This window comes from Daucus carota, chromosome 3, assembly GCF_001625215.2.
Source record: "Daucus carota subsp. sativus chromosome 3, DH1 v3.0, whole genome shotgun sequence".
Taxonomy (NCBI): Eukaryota; Viridiplantae; Streptophyta; class Magnoliopsida; order Apiales; family Apiaceae; genus Daucus; species Daucus carota.
Genome location: NC_030383.2, coordinates 6,348,203 through 6,361,159, shown reverse-complemented (window position 1 = coordinate 6,361,159; position 12,957 = coordinate 6,348,203). Strand labels below are relative to the sequence as shown.

At 34.5% G+C, this 12,957-nt stretch overlaps 1 protein-coding gene and 1 long non-coding RNA gene across 3 annotated transcripts; both read right to left on the bottom strand.

Moving 5' to 3' along the window:
* Positions 1-1,338: 1,338 nt before the first annotated feature.
* Positions 1,339-8,464, bottom strand: LOC108214896 (uncharacterized). The gene is made up of 6 exons (XM_017387135.2): positions 8,150-8,464; positions 6,556-6,642; positions 4,862-5,044; positions 4,682-4,768; positions 4,501-4,572; positions 1,339-3,625 (listed from the first exon to the last, which is right to left on the bottom strand). Exons 1-6 carry the CDS (start codon positions 8,309-8,311, stop codon positions 1,694-1,696), a joined length of 2,523 nt encoding a protein of 840 aa, XP_017242624.1. The 5' UTR covers positions 8,312-8,464; the 3' UTR covers positions 1,339-1,693.
* Positions 8,465-10,700: 2,236 nt separating this feature from the next.
* Positions 10,701-12,315, bottom strand: LOC108213944 (uncharacterized). 2 transcript variants are annotated; one of them, XR_010289568.1, is made up of 5 exons: positions 12,026-12,315; positions 11,835-11,900; positions 11,652-11,700; positions 11,117-11,198; positions 10,701-11,023 (listed from the first exon to the last, which is right to left on the bottom strand). It is a non-coding gene; the product is annotated as an uncharacterized LOC108213944 (long non-coding RNA). The 2 variants fall into 2 exon arrangements; XR_001805417.2 differs by lacking the exon at positions 12,026-12,315 and having other exon boundaries at positions 11,835-12,004.
* Between the last annotated feature and the right edge of the window lie 642 nt (positions 12,316-12,957).

Genomic DNA, 12,957 nt, shown 5'->3' with positions numbered 1-12,957 from the left:
CCTGTGTGACCATGACTTGCTGGGTCACTCAAACACAACTAGGCCCTTCCTCCTTTAATTCGTCTTTGTCACTAGTCAACCAAACCCAAGTCTTGTGTTCTGAAACACTAATTTACTTTTCACTGCACTTGTATATATCCAGTGAATATTGCAAATTTGCAATGTAGCTTATTTATATGCGATGACACTTGTTCCTTCAGTGAGTTTTTTCTATGTGTATTTAAAGATATTCATGCAATTAACTTACATATATTTTATAATATGAAGTACATTGCTCTATGCGAGTTATTTGTTTATCATTTCCTGTAATTTCTTAAAAATATTAACATAGTGACCACTCATTCCATCAAGTGGATGAACTAATGGGAGCTGGCACCAAAATTTTGTCTGTAAATATATATAGATTTTACATTATCTTCTAACATGTGATGCATATCTTGTATCATCGATCTTCGCTCGTAGGACACTTGCTCGTCGAACCTCAATTTCTTATCCTCCAGTACTGCTGGATAGGGTATCGGTTTTTGCACACATACTGTAATATATATTTTGTTATATATAATGCGAGTACATTCTGGTGATCGATTCACCGTAAGAAAACAAGTAATAATTGGCCGTTTTCATTCCGAAAGATGGTAAAATATAACCAACTTCACCGATTGGTTGGCCGTTATTGGCTGTATTCACATTGATCGAGAACAATTTCGATGATCACAGCCGAGTGAAACCACAGGTGTATATCATGTTATTTGCGTTCTTTTTATACTTGGTGGGATCGATATCAACCCTCTAAAAACTGTTAAACGGAGGCTTTTGATTAGATATTGTGTAATAATTGAACTAATTTATTTTGATTATGGCTGTTTTGGAATACTAAGATTTATAAAAGAGATTCTTGGTAGTAAAACTGTGAATGCTCAAAACAGGGGGAAAGCATATTTTTCTAAATTTTATAAACTGCCTCAAGAAAATTTCGTATTAACCTTAGAGGTCCTTATTCTCATTTCTAAAACACCCTATTTATTGTTATCTTAACATGGTAACAAAAGGGGCACATGTTAGGCAAAGGAGCAACATATAACACAGTTAAAGAAAAGATATCCTCCGGATATGACTTAACTATAAAAACGAGTTTGACAATAGCATAACAGGCATCTAATGGCAAATATAAAACTGTTCCCCTTCTTAATACCCATAAAACTCATGCAAGTGAGACTTGGGAGCCACAAATATATGCTTGGAGCTTTTTACACCAATTTTCACAAGGCGCTCCCCTCTCACTCAATATATACTTGGGCAAAACAAACATAATAGTGCATACTTTAAACATATAATATGTGGATGATGAAAATTCCTTTCATTTCTAAACAATGTATGATCTCTATATTCTTACGATAGTCAACTACAACATCAGCCACTAGAACACTTTCAGCTCTGCTAAATCAAAACTACATCCTCAATGGCACCAGTGGGCATTAGCAACAACCAAAGCCACCAGCTCGCCACCAAACACAATGCTCCACAAAAATGAAAATTAAGAACTAAGAAAAGGAAAACTGAAAAATTACTCCCTTAACTGAGCTATATATATGTTACAGATCCTCTTTTAAAGGAACTTTGACCTACCTACTAAACTCAGGGTGAGGGGTTGAATGTGGATTGCGAGAATCAAGTCATTCACTGCTGTAAAAGATCATGACGGTCCAGTTACTGCAAAACTACCAGGAAGGAAAGTAATATGGCTACAATTTTTCAACCTCGAGATAGCTTCTCGGGACTTCCCCAGCATGAGATCCAAGTAAACTGCAGTTAAATTGGCTTCGGGGCTGTTCGGCAAGATAGATAATGCTTGCCTCACAAATTTATCAGCCTGCTCACGATCACCCTGTACTGCAGACATTGTAGCTAGGTTTGAGTAGAGAGTTCCACGTGCCTCTTCAGGATTAAGTGCAAAAACTTGTCCTTCATCAGAAGCGATGTTGGTAGCCACTGAACCGCCATTGAACTCCTCACAATCACCAATTTTTTCTACTTGCCACAGTCCACAATCTTCTTGGGTAAATGGAAGTTCAATATTGTGTCCACTAGAAAGATAGATCAGCAAATGTTCTGCTGCTTCCTTCAAACGATTGAGTAGGCACAGAGCCTCAGCTGCATAAAGATTACCCAAGAATATATACACTCTGGAGCATTCTGCAACATTCAGGAGAGACCTTGCAGTTGACAAGGCTTTCAAGGGATTGCCTAGCTCCAACTCTACATATGCCAAATCAACAAGAATAGATTGTCTAATTATCTGGATCTCTTTTCTACATATATCTTCATAATCAGAGATAGAGTCTCTCAAGGTGGAATTTGGAGTACTTGTGCTCTTCTGTTCTTTCAGTTCCCCATTTGCAACCTGACCTGAAGCAACTGCCAGGTTATGTGCCTGAGTATCACCACCTGAAACACTCTTATAGTTGGTACTTTTAGAATATGTTTCATCCTCAATGGCTAAATCTGATGGCAAACCAGAACTCATGTGCACTGACTCAGAAGAGTTTAGCAGCTGTAATGCATTCAATAGACACTGACGTGCCAGGGTCATGGAAAGTTTAGGCTGCCTATCATTAACAAGCGATGAATCACTTTGACCAATGAGATCAGCCCGGCTATTTTTAGGTACCTCTTCTCCAATAACAAGATTTCTCCACTTTCCCTTTCCAACAACATGAACCTTAATCTCTGACGATGTGGATGCAGCTCCAGTGGAGTCCAGCAGCCCCTTTTCAAGAGCCATCAGACAACATTCAGCAATGCGTAGCCATAATAGAGGCCGATTATAAAAAATTAAGCTGGCTTTGTAAAAAAATCGAGCAGCAAGTATTGGTTTGCCACAAGCTAAGTACTGCATGCCACAGTTATAGGCTACAAGGAGGGATTTATCCGCTGCAAAACTGGTGTGGGTGTGGTTTTGAGTCTTTTCTTTCCGTATCACAGAACTAGTACTTAACGCCTTGGAAAAGTATATAGCCGATGTTTGATGCTTGCCAAGTCTATAATGGATACACCCAAGATTGTTGTAGAACATTACAGAAGTACCGATTTCTGTTCGATTACTTGAAGCCATCAAAAGCTTAATTGCTTTAGGATGATTTCCACGGGCATATTCAAGCTGAGACTTCAAAAAGAGAACCATAGAATTATTACCCCTAGCTATGTTCATGGCCAACTTAACTTCACGCTTAGCTGCCTTCAGGTTCCTGGTAAGGAGAAGAAGTCGAACCTTGTACAGATGCAACTTCAGTCTCAGATCAACAATAATTGGAATAGAATCATCAATTTGGGTCCTTGAGATATCATTTAAAGAATGGTGAACAGGTCTTGATAGGTTTTGTCCACTCATGTCAAGAGTAGAGAACAAGTTTTCATATTCTGCTTCCTCCGATAAACTTCTGGATAAAGAAATTTCAGAGGCATTTGTAGCGGAATCAGCAATTGAAATGTCAGAAATAGGTGTGCTAGGAACTGAAGAAGCTTTTGTCACTAGATTGGGAGGATGTTGCTGACTAGAGCTCGAACTTTCACTTTGACTGATCATACTACGAACAGAAGAAATCTTTTCAATATACTCAATAATACCCTGCAGCAAAACAAGGGAAGAAGAGGAAAACAAATCAGCATCTAAGCCGTCTACGTATCAGGTAACTTAAAATTTCTGTGTGGAGCATCTCATTGAGTCAGGGGAGTGTGTTTGTTGGAATCGTTGTGTGGTGTCTTGGACAATCGGAACCTCAAGAATTAAACCTTCCTACTCCATATAATACGGGCAACTAAAGTCTGCTAACATAATAGATAAATTTATGAGCTCATAAGACAGTCAATTTTTATCAACAAGGAGAAAAAAAAAATTAAAAAAAAAGGAAAAGGAAAATAAAAAAAATTATCAAGAGAGAATAAAACCTGGAACATGGAAGACATGGGAAACCAAAACAGAACTCTGAACAGTAAAGCTAAAGCCATATGACAAACATCTCCAACATAATCAAAATACGGGACTGACCAATGACCATCCTATCATTTAAACAAGAGTAAAGCAAACTACTAGACTATATTACATGTTTGAAACTGATGCCACCCATGGGAGTAACAATTTAAGAAGGCCGCCTAAAACCACCAATGTGGAACTCTTTTCCAGATGGCCAAATGGATTCCATATGGATTTGCCCAAAATATATCCGAATCTTGATCCGATCCGACCCCATCCATTAAAATTAAATGAATTCGGATATGGATTTATCTAAATCCGATCCAAATCCAACCCTTTGACAAGCCATGAACCTAAGGAATTTGACACTCATAACTCATAAAACCTTACACCAGGTAAAGAAAACTAAACCACATTATGCACAGAAACTAAATGTTAACCACATTATGTAAAGAAAACAAAATGTCAACCACATTATGTCAAAATTGAAGTGCTTTAGAAATCATAAGCCTCACAAAAAGAGAGCTTACAGCAGATCTTGAGGCATGGTGCGACAGTAACGCAACGTCCAGCAACAGAAGGCATATACGTAGAGCAATACCCTGCAATTAAACATCCGAACTTCAACAAATGATATTCAAATTTCACTGCTGTGTGCATTGCTCAAGCTTTTCAGCACAAAATATAAACTACTGCTACAATTAATAATACCTCACTTATTGGTGCAATTTTCTGATACACCGGTTCCAATATAGAAAACGACTTTGAATACTCGCTTAGATTGAACCAAGTGACTGCCTGCATGAAATCAAATTACAAGAAAAATGAAAATCGTTAGCAATGTACTTTTCATGATTCAGATGTATCTCACGCCAAATTCACAAAACATACTATGTTGTATGACGCCACATGAGAGGCAAATTCAGCATTCAGCACAATTGAGGAACTATGTGCAGCAGAGAATTGAGGTATCAAACAAGGATTTCCACTGGAAACTGCCACAACATCACTTTCCAAGTTGTTAGCACCCACTACGTTGTCACCAGACGCAGTTGCAAACTTTTCACTTTGTTTCTGAAAAGCAACGTAAAGGGTGTAAAAAGAATATTGTAAATGAAGTAGATAAATAAACATCAAAGGAATATAAAATTCGAAGCCAAAGAACTTGGAGATTTACAGAAGTAGTATAAATGGAGTACTTGCACAGAGAACTTCCGGTTTACACTTACCTTAAATTTTAAAATTATAACAGACTAGATGCGTGTGCACAAATAAATAATCACCAACTCAGCAATGAACAAAGTATATATATGCACACACATATTCCCGATTTTCTGATTACCTTGCAATTAAGTTTTAGTAAAAATACTTTCAATATTACCTGGCATTTATGAACTAAGGCTCAAAATATTATGGGATATATAGATAAGCTACTTAATAAATAGATCCCATTTTCACATATTAAAACATATATATATATATATATATATATATATATATATAGACACACACACACAATGTTCTCTTCAACAACACATATATTACATTAATTAGTAAGATGTAGATAAGTACTCCTTTATGATCACTTCCGTTCCCCACCACATTGTTATTCAATCAGGTTCTTAAGGGTAGCTTGCATATTTCAACAAAACTTACTTTCAGAAGGAAGTTCTACTTGACACTTCTTAATTACAAACTGAATAAAACATCGTTTTAACTCTTGAAGGGCAGAAAAAAAGTAGATATGTTCTTCTACCAGTGGTATTTCTTGTTTTTTCACATTTGATCATCACAACAGCTATTTATTACCTATAATTTTGTTTCATTTTTTGATCATCACATATTTCATAATGGTGTCTGTTTCTTGTGTAGATTGGTAGTGGTAGGGTGGTAATTTGAACTTTTTAATTAAGATGCAATAAAATTCAATAATCTTTACAATCACCTAAGCAATTTATTTTTCATTTTATCTACTTCAGTTAAAATTTAAAGGTGAATATAAGAGGAGCCTTAACAAGCCTAGAGATTGGAAAAAAAAAAAAATTGACGCATGTAATGGGTCCTGAGAACATCTCCAACCCAACCCCAAAACTCTAAAATGGTGTAATTTTTGGAATAAAAGCTACTCCAAAATGGTGTAAGAATTACACCAAATGAATAGTCTGACACCAAATTTGGTGTCAAATGTTCATTTGATGTAATTTCTACACCATTTTAGAGTTTTTAAAAATACCAAGTATACCCTATTGTTTGTTAACAAAACAAATTTGTTCCATCTATGTCCCACTTATATCCTATTATATCACACCAAAACAAAAAACTTTTGAAAAATTTAGAGGGAATATATCTAGTTATAGACGAAAGATTCTTTTTGGTGTACTATATAGTGCAAGTGGGTTAGAGTACTTTTATAAATGGTGTAAAAGGTACACCAAAATAGTGTCATGCGTTGGAGATGGTCTGATAAAAAATGCTGATACCTCATGTAGATCTACCCACATAGGTAATGACACGCACACATTTACAAGGAACAATAACAAGCAGACTATAACCTTTAAAGCAACAACCAACATATTAACACATACCTTAACATCATTTAGGACCTCGAGAAATTTCTTCGGATTTGAAAATCCATCTTGCAAGTTTTCTACGATAGCTATATTATGGAGAACCTGTGATATATTATAAATATGAATAGATAGAGAAAGCATTAATATAAATTAGAGCCACAAAAATACTACTTCGAAAATGAAATCACTTGAAGCCAGAGGATTACAAAGAAAACGCCTTGCATTCTAATTGTCTAGTTATTTCAATTAAAAATAAACTGCAAAAACCGCAATAAAATTAACATCATCTTATACCAAACATTAAAGTTGGGACACTAATTTCTGTATAAAAATTGTAAGTAGTTAGCATTGTTATCAAGTCGACGACTAGTCGTCGACTAGTTCAAGCCGTTTTATAGAAAAAGTCTAAGCAACGACTTATTTGGTCGGGCGACTAATGAGTTTTACCCGACCCGGTACCTGGTCTGACCAAAAACTTCAGCAAAATCTTATGTGATTTTTTTCTGAAAATAAAGATAAGGCTTTGGGCGGCTACATGAAGTCCGACTAATAGACTTGTTATCGGTGTGTAGGTCCTAATTACCTTCTCCTGCTACGTAATCTTTGTATCATTTTCAACATATTACTATATCCCTAATCTATCTTTGTATCATTTCAGCTTCACATTATTATTTCCTTCCTGTCACTACTTTCTTGCTTCACTTTACATGTGAACTAACAATCTGATATGTCCTGTACATCTCACTGTTGCTTATTATCTTTTACTTTTGATTTTAACTATAAACTAATGTGTGTTCAACTATATTTTATTTATTAAATCTAGCAAAAATATGTATATGAATGACTTGTCGACTTTTTACGACTAGTCGGGCGACTTGTTGACTAGTCGATTCCAAGGTTCCGGGCGCCGAGGCACGACTTGGCACCGTGATAACCTTGGTAGTTAGCACTGCCACAACTTCAAATTAACAACTCAGCCTTGCTCCAAATAACTTCTGACTATATACTCTTCTGAGACACTGGAAGTATGCACTACTAGGTGTAACAAACAAATATACGCAATTGATTAAGAAAAGCAGTGAAATATCCAAAAAAGGAACTCTCAGTCAGAACACAGATGTCACACTACAGATTGGTGTTACCCGTCACCAAGCAGCACACAGAATTTATTATATCTTTCCCTTTCCTATTATTTTTCTACTTCAATATGCCTTCATTTTTGTCGATATTCGGCCATCCAACATAAAAAGTAAATGAACACACATGAGTTATGCTTCACGCCACTATCTCACTCAGGACATGCATTAAAATCATCAGCAAACACCGCTCATCAAACACAACGAGCATCACACCACCGCAACTTACAAACATTTCCTTTTACAGAACATTTCTTGTTTTTTTTATTATTGGATAACTCAACATATCTCCTAACAAAACAATACAGTAGATACGAACCAATTATAGAAATCATTTGTCGAAACAAACAATTCAACCAATCCACAACTCGCCGCAACTAACACCCTATCGAAGTCTAAAACACAACCAATTCACACTCCAATTCAAATCCACATCATCTACACATACAAGTGCGTGTATGCAGAATCATTACCTTCGGATCGGACGGCTTAGTGAGCAGAAGCTGACGCAAGACAGTGAGGCAATCAGCGAAGTTGGCGGAGTGAAAGAGCAGAGAAGCTTGTTTGGCTAGAGAGAGAGAGGCGTCTTCTTCGGGGAGTGAAGATGAAGAAGAAGACGATTCGCGCGAGTCCATTTCCGAGATCGAGCAGTAATTGCTGAGTCGAGTGAGCGAGTGATGAGATGCAATTGAAGTGATTTGAAACCCTAGGGGAAGTAGATTTTGCAATTGAGATGAGAATGGGGTCGACTTGGCGGTGGACTTGGATATATCTTTGTTATTTGGGTTGGGTTGTGTCAATCATATTTTACTACTGTATTAAAGTATTTTTGTTATCAATTTTCGTACAAATATTTTATTAGCATATTATTGCAATCTCATCTATAACATTAAATGCAAAAATATCAAAGAAAAAAAAAATTGATGAAAACTGATCACAGAAAGATTTACGGATTCCTTTAAAGTATTTTGATAAGATTATTATATCTTAACAGAAACATATTTGAATATTATAAATAAAACACTTTATTTGTAGTTGTTCAAATTTATAATTAAATACTAAATTACATTGATAGATCTATTTAAAATAATAAAAAATTAATAAAATAAAATAATAAAATAAGAAATATCAAAAATCATTTGTGAATTATTAATTCATGCTATAATATACATCTCGAGTTTTAAGTTAGAAGCACTTATTCGTACCATTTGTGTAAAAAATCGAAAAGCACTTATGAAAAATTACTGTAGGATTCTTAGCTTTTGTTTCATGACTTCTATTTTTTCCCACACACTTTAATCACTTATAAGTCTTAACTAACTTTTAACTTTTTTTACTTTAAGCAAGAAGCACTTATTTTAAACTCACTCAAACGGCCCCTTGATTTATAGTCTATGTTATATGCTGGTGCTTTTTAAAAAATATAAGTTTTATTTTAATAATTTGTACGATGTATGGATTTTTTTAAAAAATTATATATATTCCATATTCGTATTATATGATGATGGATACATGATTACAGTCAAGATTTTTATATAAGTGAAAATAAAGTAATTTAGTGATGATTTAATAATTATATTTGAATTAAAACGAAAAATAAAAAATTGAAAAATAGTAATGAATTCTATAATAAGATTTATATTCTATTTATAATACCTCCTTTTATTTAATTTAAACATAAAAATGAATAAAAGTAATAATTTAATTACAAAACTACTTCTTTTTAATTTTGACAAATCTACTTCTATTTTGTACCGAACACAAAAAGGATATAAGATGTATCCTATTAATGCAACCTTATATTAATAGATTTAGATCATCGAAAGTGTAAATTGATTCTGAAACATCGGCGTTATTGTGCTATTTGTATCACTTATGAAAGTAATAATAAATAAGTTATGGAAGTTTTGAGCCTTCATATATTCATTGGATCTACTAATTTATATATTCATATCATTTTTCATTTTGAGCCATCCGTCTCATTTGCAGTTTACACCGTCATCAATGGCGAACCCGAAACATGATCCGTCATCTACTTCTTCTTTCTCAGCCTATAACGATCCTTCTCCCATGCGAAAAGTTGGGGAAGGAGATGTCAGTGGCGAGGCCTGAGTCTTCCGATTCTCGTGTAATTGCTCATGTCGACATGGATTGCTTCTACGATCAAGGGTTCCTTCATTTTTTCTAACTGTATTTTGCGAGTTCTCGGCATAACCGTCATTGTATATGATGTAATGTATAAGTACTGTTTGGGTTCTGACGGTTTAAATCATGGGTTCTGGTTGTATCAAGGATAGTTGCATTCCTCCCAACCAGTGCTAATCTGTTCAACGGAAGCACGTCAAAACGTCAAAGATAGATCATTTCCGTATGTGATTGTTGTAATTTTTCAAGGTTTTATGCTCCAGTTTGGTTTGCACCAATCTTTCTTCTCCTCCATCGGACTTCACGAGAATGTTTTGGTAAGTCCCATGTGAAGAAGGCCATGGGCTAAGGTATTATAATCATATTGTATCACACACAATTTTAATTTATGGTGCACTAAGCCGGGGGTCTTCACGGAAACAGCCTCTCCACTTTAAGAGTAGGGGCAGGGCTGCGTGCATTTTACCCTCCTCAGACCCTACTCTAAGCGGGATATACCGAGTACGTATGGTATGGTATATCATTTTTCATTTTTCAAACATATATTCTCTATTGAACCGTTTAATTTTCCATAATATAACTTGCTTGTTGTCATTCAGGGTATCATACCGGTAATCACATGCACTAGATTCATTTGAAACAATTTCATAATTATCAGGCATAATCATCATCATCATCACATGTGCAAAAAAAAAACTCAAAAGCTATATAAAATTCATAAAGAGCAATATGTCGTTGCATTAATCTGAATACTTCCATTGAAACATATAAACACTTTATCTAACTTTGTGAAATAAATGATAAACTGATTGATATTATATAATCATAAAAATCATAAGAAAAAAAACTTGTTTAGGTGATTTTGATTGGCTCCTACTTCTTTATAATGGTGGACTCCCTGCAGATTCACAAGCCACACCAATCAAAATCCACCAAACTTATAGAATTTGGTGCTTAGCACGTGCCTATGGGCACACACTAGACAAACCCTATTACAAAATGTTAAATGTAAAATTACTATATACATTGATCTAGTTTTAAAAATGTAAGATTTGTTCTACATAAGAACATATTAAACAAATCATATTTTTTTGATATATTACACCAACCACATTTCTCAAAAAACTTCAAGTGACTGGCCACTTGTTCTCGAGTAATCAACTTTACGTTCATTACTTGCAAATAATTTATCAAAGCCACATCTGCGAAGATATTTATCAATGATTAGATATGTTATCTTTGAAATATTGGGATAGTCAATTTTGAAGTTGATATGCATAAGAAGTCGAGTTTACCATAGGGCCCAATAATTAAAATAGCTTCCACAAAGGGACTATCAAGGCTTGGGATCCAAATTTTTATGCACAGCCTTCCTCCCTGTTTCAAAGTCAATATAATATACACATCATTATCATTATCACTATTATATATGTATATATTAATAAGTAACAAAAGGTTTCATACCCATTTATTAGTTATCCATATAAAGCTATGTAAAAGTAGCATGGAGGGAAAAACTAGAAAGGTTAGTTATGAAGCATTTAGGGAATTAAAAATATTAATATAAAAGTGCAAAACTATACAATAAAAATTAATTATAACTCGAAGCATTAACCATAAGCAATTCAACATATACAAACATAAGTAAATTTTAATCAGGCCATAAGTCATAAGCAATTGAACAAAACAAACAAACAAAATTTTATACAAATTAACACAATTGCTCCATCAAATAATCACTTTCTGGTCCCAACAATTTTTTAAAAAATTAACGAGGGAGAAGGAGACAAAAGGTCGGAAGAGATTTAATAAATACAACAAATATATTACCTTTGAGTGATGTGGCAGTGAGACTTTGGAGCATTTTCTTCATTGTTTACTACAGGTATTAGTATAAAAATATTAGATTAAAATGTATGATAATTAACTTTTACAACAATTTTTTCATGAAATCAGTAATAACTTTTAATTAAATTGATATGCGCTTCTCGAAAGAAAACTAAGAATACTTACCAATTGAAATCGAGAGAATAGTCATGATAAATATTATCCTCTTATAACTTGAAAACTAGTGCCACTCTGAGAAAGATCGAAAAGTTTAGATCTGTTAGAACATAAATTAATAAATAAATTAAAAATCAAGAACATAAAAATATATCTATTAAATGATTATCATTAAACGGTAAATTTGATAAAGAATTTACTGAAAAATCAAAAAATTGCCAGAAGAGAACAGTGATTTTGTTCGCGTCGGGGGGAGGGGGAGGGGGCGATTTGAGAGAGAGGGGATATACGAAGACGAGAGCGATGGTGTAGGGGAGAGGGGGAGAGAGATGAGATGGGATAGAGGGAAGAAGATTAACTATGTGCGGCGGAGTTGGGTTTGAAAACCTAAAATGGACATTGTGCATTATTTATAAGTATGATATTATAACATCCAACGGTAGTTAATCAATTTAGATAATCAACGGGTGTTTTTAGCCCGGCGGACATATCGAGATTCTAGGCTTGGATTTTATAAAATATTATATTAGTATAGCTCCAAAGTTCATAAATTTCAAATTTTTTAGCAATTTAACTATACGGATGCGAAAAATAATACAAAAAAAAAGGAAGCAGCAAATGTACTAAATCAAATATAATGACTTCGTAATAACAAATTCATAACTTAAGTCAAATGGTAAAATCATATCGTCGAAATTATGAAAATAAAGTAATCGCATTCTAATATTAGGTTAGTTTAAATATTGATAATTAAAAAATCATATACAAACCACTAAATAGAAATCTTAAATACAAGTCAAGAGAAATTAGTCATATATGACATCACCATTACTGATGGACAAATCTGTTTGGAAAAGAGCTCTTTTATCGCGGAATTAGACCTGCTATTAACGTCGGCTGATCTGTCAGTCGCGTCGGATCTGCCGCTCAGTTTAAAGCTATGAAACAAGTCTGCGGTAGTTCAAAACAACCCATCACCCACCTCCTAGATGACATCTCTCACTCGGGACATATACCTGAACCCATTCAATCCATCTCGAGTCCACTAGAATCTTATCCAGGCTCCGGAATAGTCTAGGATAGACTTCAGATATGCTAAGAACCAACACTTAACCTCATTCTGGCCCCACCT

Excerpts from the sequence above, each read along its gene's own strand:
- LOC108214896 (XM_017387135.2), bottom strand. The coding sequence starts at position 8,311 with ATGGACTCGCGCGAATCGTCTTCTTCTTCATCTTCACTCCCCGAAGAA. Across the intron at positions 6,643-8,149 it reads CTAAGCCGTCCGATCCGAAG|GTTCTCCATAATATAGCTAT; the intron begins GTAATGATTCTG and ends AATATATCACAG. Across the intron at positions 4,573-4,681 it reads AAATTGCACCAATAAGTGAG|GGTATTGCTCTACGTATATG; the intron begins GTATTATTAATT and ends GTTTAATTGCAG.